This window comes from Phallusia mammillata, chromosome 5 (assembly GCF_965637545.1).
Source record: "Phallusia mammillata chromosome 5, kaPhaMamm4.hap1.1, whole genome shotgun sequence".
In the NCBI taxonomy this organism is placed as follows: domain Eukaryota; kingdom Metazoa; phylum Chordata; class Ascidiacea; order Phlebobranchia; family Ascidiidae; genus Phallusia; species Phallusia mammillata.
Window position 1 is genome coordinate 26726654 of NC_137256.1, and position 21630 is coordinate 26748283.

The window sequence follows — 21630 nt, forward strand, 5'->3', positions numbered from 1 at the left end:
ATATACATCCCTAGTTATAAGGTCTATTTCAAATTGCTATGTTTTTTATTTGTTTTTCGTCTTATGGGGAGGAATGAATAATTCGAAAATGGGCACAGGGAGGAATGTAACAAAAAAGGTTGGGAACCACTGATTTATGGTAAGAATAATTGCTGAGTCAGCATTATAAACGCCTATTGCTCTGTTACGCTACCTACCAGAAGTTCTCAAACCCGGCCTAAGCCAAATCTCAGTGTTAGTAGTTCTACCGACTATCAACACTGTGTATCGCAGGAGGCTGAACCATGACGGTTGTTTGTTGAATGCCTGTGAATTGCCAATGAAAAGAACATGGCTTGGGTGATTGTCGATCGGAAAATGCCTGACTTTGGTGATTGTCGATTACAGATGGCTTGCGTAAAGCGTTTTAGAGAAGGCCTGACTTGGGTTGTAACGTTTTATTCGCTTATTGACGCAAAGCGCCACATAAAGTAATGAAAAACTCGGGCACTAAATTACAGAACCACCTTATTGTCCGGTCAATCCCGGATTACTGCAGAAGAAAAACACAAACTCCAAGCATCCACAAAACGCACTTCACCCACCTACAAAACTGTTTGGCCACAGGGGCTTGTGAACTAATTTTGTCTTTATAAAGTCAAAGCAAACATTCTTATGATTCGAAATTAAAACAACACATCATGGGATAAAGCCAAACCAACAAGCACAAAGTAAAATCAGGCAGCTCAAATACATTCAGTTAAATCAGCAGTTTATAACTTACTACCTGCTAAAAACAGTGTTTAAATAAATTTCTCGCTTAAAGAGCTTCGATGCTTATTACTAGGGCAAGTTTTTGTTGCATTAAAATCGTGAGAAAGTTGCACTTAATTTTAACATAAGTTGCATTGATGCACAAGTTTTTAAAATTATTAGGGTATGAGATACTCGAAATGTTCCGTTTTATAACCAAACAGTTTAAGATTTTAAAATTTCTAGAAACAGCTTATTACATCATACTACACAAATTCTGAGTATTTAAGAAGCTGCCGAAAGCTGCAAAAAAGTTGCAAAAGTTGCAAAAACTTGCCCTACTTATTACACATGTCGGTATCATACATGCACACACCACGAGACAATTCTTAAACTGATGACAAAAAAACATGCCAAGCAGATAATTGACATCACCCAGTAGAAAGTAATTGTTATTTTGGCTATTGCGTCACAGGAAAATTGTTACGTTTGCCTGACGCATTAAAATCCACATCGATTGGTAAAAATCGACGTAACACGGGTGATTGTTGATTCTTTTTAGAAGGCATGACTTGGGTTATTGTCGAAATGTAAAGGCCTGACTTTCATGAAAAAGCCATGACTTTCGCAAATGCCGACTTAAGATGGCTTACGGAAAGCGTCTTCAGAGAAGGCCTAGCTTGGATGATTATTGATTGTCACTGACAGCGCAGAAGATTAAGAGAAAAGGCTTTTGCAGTAATGCATTAACTCAGTGGGTCTCAACTGATGCTCCATGGATGGCTAGTGGTCCATAATGACCACAGACGTCCACTGAATTGAAGTAAACTGAAGATGATTGCTTATACCAGGGGTGTCCAACCCGTGGCCCGCATCAGGAAGGTTGTGAGTGGCCCGCGGCGATATTTTTGAAATGACTTATATCATAATCTTAATCGTCTACGTATTTTATGGCGAACTTACATTGCGAGAAATCGGCATTTATGGTTGCTGTATTCTTTTTCAATAGAGCAATACACACTGTTTAAACTACTTTTATTGCATCACAATGCAAATTGTTACGCATCACATTTTTCACATTATTACGTCCACACTTTTTTCTCAAGTTTGCAGTGATTATAGATTATGTCAAATAGAAAACGAAAAGCAAGCACCGCTAACAGAATAATCTAAGAAAGGTAGACATGTGAGGACTGTTTTGTAGATGTCGACAATAAGCCAATTTGCCTGGTACGTAATCAACCTGTATCAGAATGCAAAGAATACAACGTAAAGAGACATTACGTCAGCAGACGTTCATCAGCTTATGATAAATATCAGAATGAGTTTAGAAAAGATAAAGTGAAAGAATTAACAAAAGTTCTTCGTGGACAGCAAATGTTTTTTTCGGAAGTTTCTTTGCAGCAGGAGTCGGTTGTGAAAGCGAGCTACTTGGTGGCAGAAATAATAGCAAAAAAATCATTTGCAGATGTAGAATTTGTTAAGGAATGCATGGTCGTGTTGCTGATGTCATATGTCAGGAAAGGAAAGAGACATTTGCGAAAAAAGGCTGTCAAGACAGACCATCGCAAATTATACAGAAGAAACACTAATTGCAAAAGCACAAACATTTTCATCATATTCTTTGGCGCTGATAAAAGCACCGATGTCAAGTCTATTGCTACGGTGGCCCATAAGGGCAACGTGCGAAAAAGTTTAAATCGCAAAATATATTTTAAAATCGACATATATATTCCGATCGCGATTTCAATATTCACCGATCGCGATTTCAATATTCGCCAATCGCAATTTCAATATTCACTGATCGGGATTTCAATATTCGCCGATCGGGATTTCAATATTCACCGATCGGGATTTCAAAATTCACCGATCGCGATTTCAATATTTGCCGATCGGGATTTCAATATTCGCCGATCGGCATTTCAAAATTCACCGATCGCGATTTCAATATTTGCCGATCGGGATTTCAAAATGCACCGATCGCGATTTCAATATTTGCCGATCGCGATTTCAATATTCGCCAATCGCAATTTCAATATTCACTGATCGGGATTTCAATATTTGCCGATCGGGATTTCAAAATGCACCGATCGCGATTTCAATATTCACCGATCGCGATTTCAATATTCGCCAATCGCAATTTCAATATTCACTGATCGGGATTTCAATATTCGCCGATCGGGATTTCAATATTCGCCGATCGGCATTTCAAAATTCATCGATCGCGATTTCAATATTCGCCGATCGCGATTTCAATATTCACTGATCGGGATTTCAATATTTGCCGATCGGGATTTCAAAATGCACCGATCGCGATTTCAATATTCACCGATCGCGATTTCAATATTCGCCAATCGCAATTTCAATATTCACTGATCGGGATTTCAATATTCGCCGATCGGGATTTCAATATTCGCCGATCGGCATTTCAAAATTCACCGATCGGGATTTCAATATTCGCCAATCGCAATTTCAATATTCACCGATCGCGATTTCAATATTCGCCAATCGCAATTTCAATATTCACTGATCGGGATTTCAATATTCGCCGATCGGGATTTCAATATTCGCCGATCGGCATTTCAAAATTCACCGATCGCGATTTCAATATTCGCCGATCGGCATTTCAAAATTCACCGATCGCGATTTCAATATTTGCCGATCGGGATTTCAATATTCGCCGATCGGCATTTCAAAATTCACCGATCGCGATTTCAATATTTGCCGATCGGGATTTCAAAATGCACCGATCGCGATTTCAATATTTGCCGATCGCGATTTCAATATTCGCCAATCGCAATTTCAATATTCACTGATCGGGATTTCAATATTTGCCGATCGGGATTTCAAAATGCACCGATCGCGATTTCAATATTCACCGATCGCGATTTCAATATTCGCCAATCGCAATTTCAATATTCACTGATCGGGATTTCAATATTCGCCGATCGGGATTTCAATATTCGCCGATCGGCATTTCAAAATTCATCGATCGCGATTTCAATATTCGCCGATCGCGATTTCAATATTCACTGATCGGGATTTCAATATTTGCCGATCGGGATTTCAAAATGCACCGATCGCGATTTCAATATTCACCGATCGCGATTTCAATATTCGCCAATCGCAATTTCAATATTCACTGATCGGGATTTCAATATTCGCCGATCGGGATTTCAATATTCGCCGATCGGCATTTCAAAATTCACCGATCGGGATTTCAATATTTGCCGATCGGGATTTCAATATTCGCCGATCGCGATTTCAATATTCGCCGATCGGGATTTCAATATTCGCCGATCGGGATTTCAATATTCGCCAATCGCAATTTCAATATTCACCGATCGCGATTTCAATATTCGCCAATCGCAATTTCAATATTCACTGATCGGGATTTCAATATTCGCCGATCGGGATTTCAATATTCGCCGATCGGGATTTCAATATTCGCCGATCGGCATTTCAAAATTCACCGATCGGGATTTCAATATTTGCCGATCGGGATTTCAATATTCGCCGATCGCGATTTCAATATTCGCCGATCGGGATTTCAATATTCGCCGATCGGGATTTCAATATTCGCCAATCGCAATTTCAATATTCACCGATCGCGATTTCAATATTCGCCAATCGCAATTTCAATATTCACTGATCGGGATTTCAATATTCGCCGATCGGGATTTCAATATTCGCCGATCGGCATTTCAAAATTCACCGATCGCGATTTCAATATTTGCCGATCGCGATTTCAATATTCACCGATCGCGATTTCAATATTCGCCGATCGGGATTTCAATATTCGCCGATCGGGATTTCAATATTCACCGATCGCGATTTCAATATTTGCCGATCGCGATTTCAATATTCGAGAAAAAATAGGCGAAAAATATTCACGCCTGAATACACACGTTTCAAACCTTGAAATGACGCGCACGTGTACTATTTGAAAGCGCTAACTGCTGACTACATAACATTATTTGTGTGTTTATGCAGTATGTCTTGTTCAAAGTGTCAAAATACTGACATTAATGTAAGCCACCATTTTTGTCATCAATGTGGTGACAAATTAAAAACAGAGGAAATTTTGATCAGGAAGTATTTCTTTGATGGCTACAGTTACAAAATAATCATTCAGTTTTTGGCAAAATATCATCGAGTTTACATGAGTTTAAGAACGCTTAAAACTCGACTTTCTTGTCTTGGACTCAAAAGAAGGGGACTTACATTGCCAAACACAGTTGAAGATGTTATTAGAAAGAAGATAGACGGTGCAGGTTGTTTAATGGGATACAGAGGGTTGTGGCATTCACAATATACGCTTGGATGGGGTCATGTTACCCCGCCATTGTGTACAAAAGTATTTGCGTGTAAAAGATACCGAAGGTGCAGCTACAAGAAAATCACAATGTTCAAAGCGTAGAAAATACTTCGTGCCTGGCCCAAATTTTTTTGAAAAAAAAAAATGTTTTTTGCATTCATGTCTGCATTGACGGGTACAGCAGGAAAATTATTTGGTTGAAAGTTCTACTCGCAAACAATAACCCACTAGTTATTGGACACCTTTATATGGACGCAGTTGGAGCCTTTGGTGGCTGTCCCCCAAAAATAAGATCTGACTGTGGAACAGAAAATCATCTTGCTAGCATTCAGTGTTGTTTAATGAATACTGTGGATGCACACATTTATGGGACTTCACCACACAACCAACGGATAAAAGCATGGTGGTCAACATTAAGAAAACGTGTAACTACCTTGTGGATGAAAATATTTAAAGACTTAATTGAACAGAATACTTACACCCCAGTCAATGTTCTTCAGCATGAATGCTTATGGCATTGTTTCACACCACTACTGGAACTAGAATTGGATAAATTCAAGAATCATTGGAATACTCATTATATAAGAAAATCAAGACATGATACTGTTTCCGGGCGGCCTAATGTCATTTTTAATTTTCCAGAACTGCATGGTACTCAAAACTATTTGAAGGAAGTGGACTTGTGGCAGTGTGATTATATTGAACAAAACCATTTTCCACCAGAAGAACAAGAAAGAATCACTCATCAAGAGTATTTTCACTACCTGAAAACTGAACTAGCTATAGCATGCCTGTAGATTGGCATGATGTCTCTTTATCAAACACTGAAAAATCATGCAGAAAGTTAAGACTTTTTTGTATTTAAATGCATGTGTATTGTGAATTCTACTGTTGTATAAAACGAACACATAGAAACATAATGCTCCTGAAACACAACTTGAAAGCATCTATGCACAGTACTCGCAAGCATTTCAAGAATTAATTTACATGATGTATACAATGAAAAAAAACAGTTTTTAACGAAATATATCGAGTTACACATTGTTGCAAATTTTGTCACAAAATAAAAAAATGCTTTTCACTAAACCTATTTACCAGGTGTATTTAAAAAATCTGTGTGTGGTAAGACCATGTTAGGCTATACCAAAGAAATTTGGTCTTGGTAATACAATCCCAGATGTTGAATCCAGGGCGAGTGACTTACAAATAAAAGAAGCAGTCAAGGGTATATAAATTTTGGACGGATATTATGTATGACTGCCCTTTAATCTTCATATTTTTCGGACCTGCAGTTAAATTTTACAGTACAATTTTGACGAATATCTAACCAATGCATAAATGTCACCACATTGATGACAAAAATGGTGCCTTACATCAAAACAAACTGAACCCAGTTGCAATTTTAGGCCACCCTGTAATATTTCTTGAAAACCAGAAAGGTGGCTTTCCCATACATTTCAATATTATATGTTGTGTACCACTCTTATCGATTTACTATATATATACACCATTAGATTGTTTTTGCAAGCAAAAACGAATGGGTCCCCACACCTGTGTTTAAGCGATTTGGTCATGGTAAACAATTGTTTAGTTTTAGATTCTTTTTTTAAAAGGACAAATTAGTAGAAAGCATCAACTCAAACATTAAAAGGCTTTGTCCTGTTTACATTATATTGTCACATATTTACAAAAGTAGTAAAAAAGAACATAAACAATACTCCCAATCTGAGAATTTAATCTCTAGGTTTGACCTTGATAAGTGTGCAATGCCAGTTTTGATGGGCGAATCCAATTAAAAGGTATATAATTCTTTAAAATACCTTACATTGTACAAACCAACAAAGCATGAAACTCCTAGATCATGTACTTTAGTCAGAAGAGCCATTTTAATACAAATGTTTTGGGGGCCTGTAGGTGAACCGCCGGGTCATTTGGGGTCAAACTTTAGGAGGATCAATTTTGGATCATCAACTTACATCTGTGTAAATTTGAAGCACTTTTTCTCAACCAAATGCGTTAACCAACTAGCATTAGACAGAAGGAAGAAAACAATACAAACAAAAACAATAAACTATACAAAACTATCTATATAATTTAACAACAGCCAAAACCAACAGCACAGGAATCGTTATTATCAATGAACATGTGCTCGCAGTAGGCAAACAGTTGCATTTGGTACCATTCTGTGATGTCATGCACCCATGTTTAAACTCAACGGTAACATTATGTGGAAGCCCAAGGGGTCACGTCTAAAACTGCGGGCCCGCTTGGCCCACTTGGCCCGTTTTACCCTGCAAGAGACGGGCCAAGCAATGGATATTGTGGGCCCGTAGTTTTTCCTTTCAAGAGACGCAACAAGCCTGGATATAGCGGGCCCGCAGTTTTTATACTTGTAAGAGACGCGACAAGTCTGGATATAGTGGGCCCGCAGTTTTTCAATTGCATGAAGTGCTGGGCCAAGTGGGCCCGCAGTTTTAGACGTGACCGGAAGCCCAAGTGGAGGTTTTCTGGTGCATCCAGTGAAGAACTTGATGAAATCCTTAAATGACACTGGTGACTTTTCTGTGATTAAAAAAAACACAAATTATTCGGTTTTGTGGTGGACCTATTGTGATGTATGTAATAACATACAATTTCAATCATTTTTCAGCATACCGTCATAGTAGCATGATTCCATAAGGTCCAAAAATCACTTGAAAGTAGTTATTTCCATTATCTTTTTCGAACTTCCATCATTACCAAAATTTGGAACTACAGTCTTTGAAAAGCTTTCAAGATGTATTGGTCTTTTTCATCTTTCCTCTGAAGTGAAATGATTCTTTTTTCTTTGCATTAAAAAAGTCAAAGCTAAGCAGCCTTTTTAACTTCTTTCCCTCTGAAACATTATCAGGTGCAGCAACCTCACTTTCATTCGCAGTGGGAATTTTACAAGAACAGTGAGGACAAAACTTAAAATGTTCTTCCACAGGTTTACCACAGCTTTGACAAAACATTTTGTGGCTCTTATGGCTATAGCTATACCTGTGTAGGAATTTTTTTAAGAAATACATAAAGGTGTGCTGCGGGGTATTGCCAATGATGTACACGGTTATCATACGACACAATTTAGACCAAGCTTTGCTCGTTTTCACCATGCCGGTTTCACTTAACCTCGTTGTCGGTTTGGCGGAATATATTTCAACGAAGTTACATACTGTTTAAAGTACAACAACAAATCTTTTTTCTTTAACCATAGTTTCGTTCAAGACTGATCTGCAATGTTTTCTGGTAATTTGGTATTTTACTTCACATGTTTATTATTTTGTTTCGTTTTTTGGCAAATGCATGTTTACTCACCACGTGCAGGGCCGAATATTGAAATCGCGATCGGCAAATATTGAAATCGCGATCGGTGAATTTTGAAATCCCGATCGGCAAATATTGAAATCGCGATCGGCAAATATTGAAATCGCGATCGGCGAATATTGAAATCCCGATCGGTAAATATTGAAATACCGATCGGTGAATATTGAAATCGCGATCGATACATTTTGAAATCCCGATCGGCGAATATTGAAATCGCGATCGATGAATTTTGAAATCCCGATCGGCGAATATTGAAATCCCGATCGGCGAATATTGAAATCGCGATCGGTGAATTTTGAAATCCCGATCGGTGAATATTGAAATCGCGATCGGAATATATATGTCGATTTTAAAATATATTTTGCGATTTAAACTTTTTCGCACGTTGCCCTTATGGGCCACCGTATATTGCTCAGTTGGCACTCTTCGTGTGAGGAGTTTGCTTCGCATTGTACATCGTCCATCTCACTGAATATTGCCAAACTTGTTAGAGATAAAACAGTGCCAAACTTCACATTGAAATGTCGCCGTGTAGTAAAAATTTTGTTAACTTTATTGTATCTTCGTATGTTTATTGTTCTTATAATTGTAAACAAGGATAATACACATTTCCGGCATTAGAGTTCCGGTGTGAGTGTTTTAATTCAACATTATAAGACAACCATTTGTAAGATTACAAATTAGCAGTAACAGTTAAGTGGCTCGCGCAATCATTCGTAAACCGCATTTGGTCCTTTGGTCAAAAAAGTTGGACACCCCCGGCTTATACTGAAAGAGAGTCAAAATGTTACTTGGTAAATTTTTTAACTCATATCTTGAAATTTGTATTTTTTAAGAATTATGTTTCAAGCCAAAATGCTTGTCGCGTATGCCTACTTCAATCTTGTTTAAAAGTGGAATGGTCCACAATATTATACCTGAAACGAGTTGAGAACCACTGCTTTAACGTATCGTTTACTATGTTTCAAATTTAAGAAATGTATTTTAAACAAAGCTACAAACGATATAAATAATCTATCAGCAAACAAAAAGGTAATTCGTATTCATTTACAGCTTGCATTTAACACCTTGTTAACACAAAACTACAGCAGTGGTTCTTAACCGGTGTTCGATCGAACCCCAGGGGTTCGGCAACGCCGAATCAGGGGTTCGACGAAGGTCTTTTTGAAGTACCATACAAATACTCGTTTAGTGATCCATAGTCGCTAAAAACGGCAATTTGTTCAATATCAAAACACTGGAAGGTTAAGCTTAGGCAGGGGTGTTTTAAACCGCACTAAACAGTTTTTGCGGTACTAAAAAGAGTATTACCAGCTTAATAATGTGTCAATCTTTTTGTACGCCTATTGTGTGCCAACAATGCGAACAAAACAGGTACCACAAGCATTACAATATAGATTATGACATCATAAACACTTAAGACTGATCTCCTCGTTGTGCAGCTCAATCTGTGCACCGAGCTGGAAATATCTGGGCTTTTGGGCGCTATTAGATGGTAAATACATGATATAAACCAAGTATTTTGATACAAACCAAGTAAACAAAAATAAGCAGGTAAATGGCGGCCGTTGGTGAAATAAGAATCTGCGATGCGGCCGTCCTAGCAAAATGGTTGTGCGCCCCTGCACTAAGGTTTTATTTTCTTCTTTTGACGTGACAAAGAGCGTTGTTCGTAAGCAGAAACACAACGAAATTTTGTTGGCAGCAAAAACTTATTACTTCAGCTTTTTCATGTTTGTGTACAGATGCTGAACATACAATGCTTTATTTTGGTAAAAACTAAAAATTGCCGGAATTAAAGCGATCATGAAACAAGTTGCTATATTATGTCAGAATATAACAAAATGACAAACGGTAACTGTTGCCACTACGTTTTAACAAAAACAAATTATGACCCACCAAACAAAATGGGTTAAAAACCTAGAAAATTTTGGGGTTCGACCAAAGGCTGAAAAATAGCGTAGGGGTTCAGCCGTTATCAAAAGGTTAAGAACCACTGATCTACAGCTTGCATTTAACACCTTGTTAACACAAAACGAAATCTGGTTTTTATTGAACGTGCCATGGCCGGTTTTAGGCATATTTTACAAGCACAATGTAATTCCTTGATCAAACTTCTCCATATAAGGAACGAATCCATCTTCGGCAAACGCAGCACATATATTGCATCTCCATCTGCAATCCCTTTACATTTACACCAAGGCGCTAAACAATCAGATTCTTAACCAGAAGTACGAAGCACCCAAGCAGGGGGTACGACATGCAGTGTGAAATTATACGCTATTTAGGCATATTTGTGAAGAATGCGTCACAAGTTACTTTGTTATATGCCTCGGGATGATTTGAATTGACTGATTGTTGGTGTGCTGTAAATATTGTTTAACTTACAAGACTGTTTTAATGCATGCATTCAACACGTAACTTATAAATACACTGAGTTTAATTCCTATTATTACAATTTTATTTACTTCCGTCGGCCATTGTAGACCGGAGGTACGACAAAATTTCATGAAAGCTCAAAAGGGTACGAGCGCTAAAACGGCTAAGAAACACTGCTTTACACCAAGGCGCCGAACAATCAGACCACCCATTAATAGTGTGATGAAATTTGTCGGCTATAGGAGTAATGATCCATTCAAACAAAAGACGATTAATGGTTTTGTAACTCAACACTTTGCGTCAGGTCTTTTCTATCGCAGTCAGGCCTTTTCCAATCGACAATCACGAAAGCCAGACCTTGCTCTATTGCAGGATACACTTTTGTTGGCTAATATAGGCGTTATAGCAACGTTAAGTGTGAATGTTTCACATATGTACATATATATGCTCTCTTATATGGTGACATAGTGGAAAGTGAAGACATGTTAACGGCAGGTTTGAACTAAGTTAAAACGTAAAGTATCAGATGCATTATATAAACTAAGTAAAGTAGATTGGAAATGTAAAAAGTATCTGGTAGTTTGCACTTTTAACCTTCGAGCCAAGAGCAAATATGTTTCAAATCATTAAAGTTAAATGAATTTCTTTAATTCGTGCCAAGTCTGACTAAACTTTAAGAAACAAATCGACGTTTTGAAGTTACGAATCGGGTTCAACTACACACGGCGTTGTGTTTTGTGTTTATTTAAACCTTATTACTGTTCATGTTTAAATTTAGGAAATACAATCATTTCGGAGCCAAACGCCTGCCCAACATTTTTTCGAAGCCACAGAATGAAATATTCAGTTGTTTTGAATGTTTAACACAAACAAATACATTCTGAGCTTGTTTTTATTATTTCTTTGGCAGGAGAAAAAATATTTCTAAAAACATGTTGTTACAACTGACAGCAATTTTGCTGTACTGTACGTCACTGGTCAGCGGACAGCAGCAATGCAGTTACGTCACCGTTGCAACATGTGGTGATGACGTCACTGTCACGCCTGGGAGTCTGATTAGTGGGAGGGGCGAAAAGGGGGTCGCTGGGCCACCCGGAATAATGGGACCTAAGGGATTTACCGGCGAAAAAGGGGATATCGGCGCTGTAGGACTAAAAGGCGATGTTGGGCCACCCGGGAAGGTGGGTTTACGGGGATTTCCCGGGTTAAAAGGCGATAAAGCGGCAGTAGGGCAAAGCGAAGAAGCCTTAGACTTGGAAGATTTCAAGCGAGAAATAAAAGAAAGATTTCGAGGTAAAACTGTTTTATGATTTAATTATATTGTATTGGTTTTTTAATTGTATTGGATTCGTGTTTATCTATCTGTGTTTCATATATTTTGTGAAGTGTGATTAATCGTTGGTTTTCAATGTAGACAATTTGTAAATTGTCGATTATTATTTTTGCGAAAAGATATAAAACATGAGAATCGTAAGTCAGTTACGCAATCCTAAAAAAAGCTTCCAATCGGTTTTGCACAAGTTGGGTTTTCCGTTTCATGTGTTTGCTTCAATTTTCCAGAAATGGAAAATTTACTACCTGCTGTCAACTGCTCTACGTCATCAGTAAACGGTTACCAGCGATTACGTAATTACAAGAAAGCGGTCTGTGAGGAAGGCTGGACGGTAAATCAAACCATATGTAGGGCCTACGGAGAATTACAACACTCGTATATTTCCTGCATGACAGGTTTTTCAACGACGATTTGACGGAAGTGTGGATTTTCACCGAACCTGGCAGGAATATAAAGATGGATTCGGAAACATGGAAGGAGAATTCTGGCTCGGTGAGCAAATAGTTTTGTTTAAACGCGTAAATTGAATTTGACCAAAACTTTAAACAACCCAGGTTTGGATCAAATACACGAATTTACTAGTGGACAGAACTGCAAACTGAAAATAAAGATGAAAGGTTTTGATGCCACAACGGCTTACGCACAGTACAGGTACTTCTATTCATAAAATAATACGCCCATATGGTGGCGATACAACTTGGTCATGTGATAGGTTATTGTGGCAAACGAAGATCAAGTTGGGCAGGAACTCGGCCGAATTGTGTGGCGCGCCTGACCCACATACAGACATAAAAAGACTTGAACGGGTTCGAACCCCCTCAAAAAAAATCAAATATATCTGTATTGAAGAAAAAATGTTATGTTGAAAAATACCTTATTTGAAAAGTAAAAATCCATTTTACCTTTATAACCCACTGTCAGTGGAAATATGTGTGCCAGACCAGGGGTCGGCAACCTTTTTTGCGCTGTAGACTGGCATTGATACTAAAATTTTATCGCGGACCGGTCTTCACAAAACAGCCAATTTTAAGCAATAAAAGTTATTGCAAGATTAATGAAATAAAACATTGAGTTTGTTTCGTCGCAAGGAGGCGCTACCACCTAGGGAATTATTGACTAAAATTCACGCCCGGTCTGTTTCACGGTTTCATGTTTATCACAGAAAATATGTAGGCTACTCGCATAAGTAATGCATCAAAAATGATGTCAAAGTTTTTCATGATTTGTTTGGAGCCGCTTATTATCAGTTTGCCATATTACTGCTAAAGGTGGAGATGTACTGAATATGCGGTGTGCGAATTTATTGACAAATATTCGGTTTTCCAAAATTTTAGATGAAAAACGTGTATTTTCTACTCAATGAGTGCCACGCAAGCTTTTTAACTAAACAACAACTAATATCGCGTCATTATTTTCAAGCATTATCGTTTTTATATCTTTGCTACACAAAACTTGCACAAACCTTCTGGTCAGTTCGCCCGATAAAGGTTTTTTTGCAAGAAGGACAAAATTCAATATATAAGCTATTGCTGCCAGACATAGTATCAAGTTTAAAGAGCTCTTCTGGCAAATGTATTTTTATTCCGACGTTTCGACGTCCTTTACAGGTCGTCTTCATCAGGGTTTTTTTCCTTTGTTTATCGTGCACTGTACTAGTCGCATTCAGTGTTATTTACCCTGATGAAGACGACCTGTAAAGGACGTCAAAACGTCGGAATAAAATCACATTTGCCAGAAGAGCCCTTTAAAGGACAAAATTACATCATCTACAGTACGGTACGGTACGATGGTACGGTACGCAGCAAATTTCATCAAAAAGTACAGTACGTAGGTACGGTACGCAAAGAAAGCTGAGGTACGGGTACGGTACGTGGTACGGTCGATCACTAGAGCGCACCACCGTACCAAAAGCGTACCGTACCACCGTACTGGTACGCATATTAAACGTTGATTAAACGATCATTTTTGAATCGTTACCATTTGCAGATAATATCAAAATTGTCTGAAACTTGAATTTAAGTTGTTTGAAACATGATTTCATCACAGTGCCCTGTATCAAAATAGGGCTCAAAAAAGTTTATGACGTCACTGCTTAATAATGTGTGCTTACTATGCAAAAGGAGGGTTACACGCATAGGCGCCGACTGCCGAGTGGGCGGTGGTGGGCCTGGGGTGGGTTTGTGAAGTACGGTGGCGGCCACTGTGGAAATTTTGATTTGTTTGTAGCGGTATAGTACGAAACATCGTAAAATCTGAAGAAATTTGGAAACTAAACAAGCATGCTGACAAAAAAGCAACAAAACGGGTGGAAACTACAACGTGTTTTGGTTAGAGCTTTGTTTATGACGTCAAACAAATTGTTGACAGTGAATGTATGGCCACTGTTATGTACAATGCGATTGTACTGTAATGAATGGTTAGTTTAGACTTAAGGTGATACAAGAGCAACAATTTGATGAAACATTTTCTAAACGTTGCTAAACGAATAAAACGTTGTAGCAAATTGTTTCAACTGAATATTTTTTTGAAGAAATGTTTTTTTTAAGAATTTAACGAATGTTACATTCTATTGAAAGTTTCTTGGGCTTTAAAGTGGGTTCGTGTGGTTGTACGCATTAGTGACGTGACAAAAAGTGACGTCATAATTTACGTCCGCCACCTTTCATTTTTATAAAACTATTCGCCTGTGGTTACACGTACCGTAGACGTATTATTAAAACGCGCACATGACAAGAACAGAGATCAACTCGGCATTTGTAATTGATTCTTCAGTTAGTTGAAAAAGCTAGCTAGTGTTGTAGTCTCTTCCGCACCAATGATTTTAAAAAACATGCTGTTGAAAATTACACACTGTCGCTGCACGAGCCCATCGTAGAAAACGGATCAACCTTTCATTTCGAATAAGCTGGTTGTAATGGGACAGCCTGTTTAGAGTTTAGACAACTCTCCTTTAAGTGCATGTCATATTGTCATAAAATGTATCCAACTTAATCCCGATTGGTTTATTTGAAGGTACGGTGCGCAAATTTTCGTACTGTACCTTGAGTACGGTACGCTTTGATTTTTGACATTTGGTACGGTACGGTAACGAGGTACGTGGTACGGTCAACGCAATACGTACCGTACCGTACTGCCATCCTTGCCCATGAAGCTATGACCTGAAATCAGCCCCTACGAGATGCGGGTGCAGCTGGTGCTGCACGCCAGGGCCCATAAATTTAAAAATAAACAGTTACGTGTAAACTTCTACTGTTTCTATTAAGACGCCAAGTGTTGGTGTAGTTTTCCAGTATAGCATTTTGATTCTCTCTTTTAATACAAATACGTACCAGTCAAGTTCTGACTAGTGTGCGAGTAGGGTCCATAAAATGTGTTGTACCAGGACATGTTATTGCTCTCCTGCCTGGAAGTTCGCAACAAACAATGAGTATCGTATCTAGTTTGTTAAAAAAAATCCAGTACATCAGTTTAAACCAGGGAGAACCGCTTGTTATACGGGTCCTGTTTTGGGGGGTTTGAGTTAGATTTGTAAACCGGTTAAAATTCCGTTTTTTAACTTTCGCATAATTCGACATTTTTGAAACGCCCTGTAGCACCTATCTTGCGTATTTTTAAAGACATGGGTGGGCAAACTTTTCAGTACAAGGGCCGCATTCAAATGTTTTCAATTTTATGGGGCCGCACACCAAATTAACCCAAAATATAAACATAGCATGTTTCCAGCTAAATACAAAAACGTTTGTTGCTACTTCATTGGTCGTACAGACGTTGGTTGAAACGCATTAATTGCAATTGTTATAAAATGAACAGGCATTTATTGCAACGTAGGCTACACGAGTTTTTTTAAAAAAGTTTCTTGCGCCAACAGTAAACAATAAAAGTTCTTTTTTTATCCATCTTAACGGTGTAGCTGCAGCGCGTTCTTATATCTCCACCAACTGTGCCCTCTAATTTGTCGCGCTTTTTAACGCCTCCACGTTGCGCAGCTATCTCCGGCAAGGTGAATATTTTAGTTCAATTGTGTTACTACGATTTTTTCACCGAGCGAAATAAACTCAACTCAACTCATTTATAGGTGTTGTGCGGGTAACGACCGTTTGCGAAGCACTGCCACGGCCTAAACTTGATCCAAAGTGACCAAAGTTTGGGCGTCAACAGTGCAAAGTAGACTTTATTTGAAAACGTAAATCGCTTTCGCTTTCTTCTCCGCTGTAACAAACTATCAAAACTAAATCATCGTTAAAATTGTTGATTCGGCAAATCGTCTATTCAGTTTACGCACATTTATTTTTGAAACAGAACGAAGAAATGGTGTGAAGTGACTATTTGTAAAATACTTTGGCAGAACCTATAGGCATGTAAAAAGTATCTAATGGTATACTAAACATGGTATAGGTATGGGCAAGTCCCACTCTGATATTTTTGAAAACTCTACCCCTATGCTCATAGGTTCCAGTTCAGTTCCGGTTCGACTTCCTGGTTTAAACGCCGTTTTTACACAAAACGTGGAAAAACAAAACCTGAAGGAAAGCGAAATGTGTGTCCTTCAGAGAAAGTGACCCATAATAAACACAAAAAACACCAACAATGTGTTTTATTTTCGCAGTTCGTTTGCAATCGACGACGAATCAGACAATTATCGTTTACATGTTTCTGGCTTCAGTGGAACGGCTCGTGACAGTTTGAGATGGAGCAACGGAATTCAATTCACCACCAAAGATCAGGATAATGATGGGTAAATACAGTTTATGTACATAAGTATAAAAATATTTCCGCATAGTTTAATAAACAAGATTATTTTCGTTTCATTGCAAGTTTGTTTTATGACGTCATATTGCAAGACAAAGACAATTGTGCAAAATCAATTGCACAGAAATGATATAAAAACAACAAGCAAAAAATACAAAATAAAAATCCCAAAAAATTTTGATTTAATAAAGAAAATAATCCTCTATTAAATAAAAATTGCAAAATAAATTAATTTTTACATTGTTTTTTTCTTTTTTGGAACTATTTTTTTTGAACTGAGTAAATAAAAAATCTTCACAGCACGACTCACTCGTATGTTTGAAAATCGTGTTTAAAACCGTTTATTAAAAAATCAAAACATCAAGTGATTTAGTGATAGTGTGTGACGTCATAAATCATCAAAACAGCCTGTGTGATGCCACAACTGATAAAGTGATGGCGCTATTGGTTGAAACACACGATTAAAAATTTCACTATGTGTTTGTGTAGTTTGTATCGAGGTTAAGTTTTATTGGAATATTACATTGTGACACAGGTGGGATATAGGCAACTGTGCACTTCGTTTCGACACTGACGGTGGATGGTGGTATAATGATTGTGGCGCTTCTAAACTCAACGCTGAATGGGGACGATCAGGAGTTAACAACATGATCTGGGTTGGCTGGAAAGGTTGGCGTGAAGCGATTAAAGAATCAACGATGATGTTTAAATGCGAATAAAATCAACATTTCTCTTCCAAAGATGAAAATATGGACTTTTATTAATTTTCCCGTATCAGTGTAAATTATGTAAATACAATTACCCTGTTGAATTGTTTAAATCTTGCTAAATTAAAAATTCGCCTAATTCTATCTTTTAACCGTTAATAAATAGGAATTATAAAAACAAAGTAACTAAGTTTTTTCTCCAAAATGTGATTCAACTGATTTTATGCGAATTAATTTGAATGTAAATAATACATGCAGATAAACCGTGGTATTATTACTAATAATTAAAATACGTGCAAACATATTTGCATTAAAAACATTGATTTGATTTTGTAAATACAATACACGGCCTAATCAACACTTGTTAAATTGTGTTTGGAGATTGTTTTGGACAGCAAAGACAGAATAAGCAGAAGTTAACGAACTTTATTTCAAAATTTCAATTTACTGCGCACAAATGACGTAGCTCTGGAAAAGTTAGAAATTGCCATGGAAACCAGAGTTAAGCCACCAAGTGTTCGACAATAGTAAAAAAATCGTCACAAAAATGTCGGGTCATCTCCAATGGGTTGCCCTGGTAAGGTAAAAAATTTAAGTCACGTTGTTGCCATGGTTACGCAAGTTGAAACCCACTTTATCACTTTTTTGTCATGGAAACAAATGCAAAGCATTACTTGCTTCTCACACCGTTGCCATGGTAACACCCTTTATTCCTGCCCTAGCAACAAAGGGTGAAACGTTATTTCATGCTCGGTCGTCACGGCAATCCCGGTGGCGCGGTTGACTTCCGTACGTTGCTGCGCGGATCAAAGTAACAAGTGGCCATAGGCGCCGAGTTTAACAAAAATGCAAAGTGGCGGATGTGAGGTATGACGTCGCATAATATGACGTCACTAATGCGTGCAACCACAGGAGCTCGAAGCCCAATAAACTTCCGATAGAATACAACGTTCGTCACAATTTCTAAAAAAATGAAATGTTCAAAAAACAATATTTATTTTGAAACACGTTGCTGTTTATTATTGGTTTAGCAACATTTAAAAACGTTTTTCTGACAACAACCATTTGTTACAGTACATTTGCATTGTACACAATAATGGTCAAACATACACTGGCAAAATAATGTGTGTTTGACGTCATAAACAAGGTTATGACCAAAACAGGTTGCAGTTTTTAGGAACGTTTTGTTGCTAATAGGCCAGCACGCCTGTTTAAAAGCATTTTTTCCCAAATTATCTTTAGATGTTGCAATGTTTCGTACAATACCGCTTCAAACAAACCAAAATATCCACGCTTGACGCCACCGCGCGCTTAACAAAAACATCCCGCTACCGCTTGCTGGCCTATGCAAGTGTCTACTTCACTGTCGGGTTGAGGGACGAACTCGGGTTGGACCGACAACAAATCGTGCCAGGGAAGATCGGAAAACATCGGATTGCTTCGGATATCTTCGGAAAATAGGAATAACCAAAACATTGTTTAAAATGTCAATGATTGGCACAAAAATTTAGTTATATTGTGATGAGAAGGAACGAAATTAACAAACCATCTCATGTTTCCCTACTGCAGAGGTTCTCAAACGCCGCCCACGGTCGCCAAATAGGGTCACGAGTTTATTTGTAGGGAAGGCACGAGTGTGGGATCAATAGAAAAAGCAAAAAAAAAACATTACGCCATTTTTCTTGAGACGTAGCCTTTTTTGGAAAGGCTTTTCCAACGTAACGCACAGAATTACATTTGTGTTGCAAATATTATCTTCATTCAACTTGCTTGAAGCTGAATAAATTACTAAACTATAATAAACTTCAGCAATTTTGTTACTAACGCTGATTTGCCGTTACTTGTTATGGTGCTAAGTACAAACAGCTTCCACATATGTAATCATTGTATACCGGTTGCTTGTTTCAAGAAATTAATACTTATGCTAATAGAATGTAAACTTAAATTTATCTAAACTCTGCCTTATCATTATACGATGTTCAAAGCATTTTGTGTCGAGTACCGAGCATCAAAAAACCGTGGTGCTCGGTACCTATCCCTAATAAATAATGCGAAGTTGTAATTTCTTTAAATCACCTTTTGAGCCTGCTGGATCGCTGGAATCTTTCGTTGCAAATGTCGAATCAATTCCACTGCGTCGTCTGGCAGAATTTCATCTCCCGCAGGCCACTCGATGTCTGCAACGTGAAAAACAAATTAATGAAAAAAATGACAGGTGAAATAATTCTGACAAATTCATTAAAAAATAAACCAAGATTTTCAACCAGTCATAAGCTGGTGACGTCAGAATCATGACGTGGTCTTTAAACTTATGCCAAGAATAAATCAAGTGGATTTTCGGTTGCATGACCAAAGCGGGTTTAAGTGAAACAAACACGTTTTGTTTTATGCGACTATTTAGAGCACACCAACAGAAAGTCGCATCACAAGCACCGTTGCCTGCCTCGTATGCTGCACATGTCAGCTTTATAGCAGGGGATCGCCAGTTTGACCATCAGCCAGCAACTATGAATGTATTCATTACTTTGGTCAGTCATAAGCATTTATGCAGACCAGCAATACAGTATTGTACAAATCACAACACAACAGGTCTGAAAGATAACGACATGAATGACTTTCTGCAGGCAAACCACCAAGCCTATGGTGATTTACCCAGGTTATACACCAACCTGATCGAAGCCAATTTGGGGAAACGTCACTCCGCAAAACTGTGCGATTTGCCAAAGCAATCAGAGTCTTAAAACTTACAGAGTCTGTCCGTTTATCTGCTGGGGTCGCTTGTTGTGGATGAGGACTTCCAGGCGGCAAACCAACCACTTCATCCATCTTGGAAATCTACACCATTGTGAACAAACCTAAATACATACACTAACTAAAGTAACTCCAATAAAATATTTGGTATTAGGCTATTGGAATTATTAAATAAAAAGCAGCAAGAGAATTTTTAAGTGTTTCACGAAATACTTGTTATCTTGTATAGCATGATGACAAAATACAGGTGTGCATGACAAACTCATTTTAATCAATTTTCTACCAAAATTAGCTCTATCCAAATGAAAGAAAACTTTACATGGAAATTGCATCTTGCATATTTCATAGTAATTTAAGATACATGGGTCTATGTCTCTTTCCAGTCCAGAAAAAAATTAATGGCCTATGGCAAATTGGTGACAAAAGCACTAATGGTATAAAAGCAATAAGCACATAAACTTCTTACACCAAATTTTTTTAAAGAAAGATGTTTTATAAATCAACTACTGCTTTAATGTATTGCTGATCATTGAATATGTTGTTTTCCAGCATACTGAAGCATGTAGCAACCACATTAATTTATATATCCACCATATACAACTGATATACAGGATAAGAATCAATATTTTATCACAGGTTTGCAACAACATGCTCAAGACCTGACATGAATGTGTTTGTGTGTTGCAAATACATTTACTAACCCAGATCAGTATATTTTACCTCAGTTTTAATGGAAGCTGTCATTTCTCAAAACATTTTACTCTTACTTGCCTTATTACCTATCACACACGAATGAGAAAATCCTACCTCAGCAAAAACCAGTCCATAGATGTTTTGTTTCTTCTGAATTTGTCAATTGGGTTGTAACATAGACTTTGTGGTTTGATATTAATCTCTTCATGATCTACTCCACTTTTTTCCAGCAAAGCAACAAAGGATCGAAGTAGATGGAAAACCTAAGCATTGCAACAAATATAATAATAAAACCTTTTTATCAATCTTTTACATGACTCAAGTGAATATAAATGGGTGTAACTGTTTGATTAATAAAGCATGCCACTTTTTAGGTCTATTTGGGCCTTTGTTATCCTTGTTAGAAGTATTTCGTGATATATTCGTTTTGCCTGAGTCATCTTATGTTTATAGCTAAAATACCATAACAAATGCCTGGACTTCAAGAGTAGAGTTCAAGGCTTAGAAAGTGAACATAAACCTTATTCTAAACGTACCACATGTTTGCAAACTAAAGGTACAAATGCCATTAAACTGCAGCCTACAATAGCCTGGGCCATGTGCCAAATGCAAGCAAGAGCCCT

The 21630-nt window shown here is 37.7% G+C and overlaps 1 protein-coding gene, 1 long non-coding RNA gene and 1 pseudogene across 3 annotated transcripts; 2 read left to right on the forward strand and 1 right to left on the reverse strand.

The window, feature by feature from the left end:
- The first annotated feature begins 4650 nt into the window (after positions 1–4650).
- LOC145228613 (uncharacterized) lies at positions 4651–6136 on the forward strand (annotated as a pseudogene).
- Positions 6137–11599: 5463 nt separating this feature from the next.
- On the forward strand, positions 11600–17575 carry LOC145228607 (angiopoietin-related protein 1-like). The gene is made up of 6 exons (XM_080093725.1): positions 11600–12067; positions 12335–12438; positions 12503–12599; positions 12662–12758; positions 16714–16842; positions 17392–17575. The coding sequence occupies exons 1-6, from the start codon at positions 11707–11709 to the stop codon at positions 17573–17575; spliced, it is 972 nt and encodes a 323-aa protein (XP_079949851.1). The 5' UTR covers positions 11600–11706.
- On the reverse strand, positions 16674–21262 carry LOC145228775 (uncharacterized). Of its 2 annotated transcripts, none has more exons than XR_013860287.1 (4): positions 21122–21262; positions 20312–20398; positions 19640–19740; positions 16674–19011 (listed from the first exon to the last, which is right to left on the reverse strand). It is a non-coding gene; the product is annotated as an uncharacterized LOC145228775 (long non-coding RNA). The 2 variants fall into 2 exon arrangements; XR_013860288.1 differs by having other exon boundaries at positions 20312–20418.
- Between the last annotated feature and the right edge of the window lie 368 nt (positions 21263–21630).

What these genes read in the sequence shown, in the direction of transcription:
- LOC145228607 (XM_080093725.1), top strand. Translation starts at nt 11,707, where the DNA reads ATGTTGTTACAACTGACAGCAATTTTGCTGTACTGTACGTCACTGGTC. An exon ending in AATAAAAGAAAGATTTCGAG is followed by an intron (nt 12,068 to 12,334) that starts GTAAAACTGTTT and finishes TCAATTTTCCAG; the next exon opens with AAATGGAAAATTTACTACCT. An exon ending in GGAAGGAGAATTCTGGCTCG is followed by an intron (nt 12,600 to 12,661) that starts GTGAGCAAATAG and finishes TAAACAACCCAG; the next exon opens with GTTTGGATCAAATACACGAA.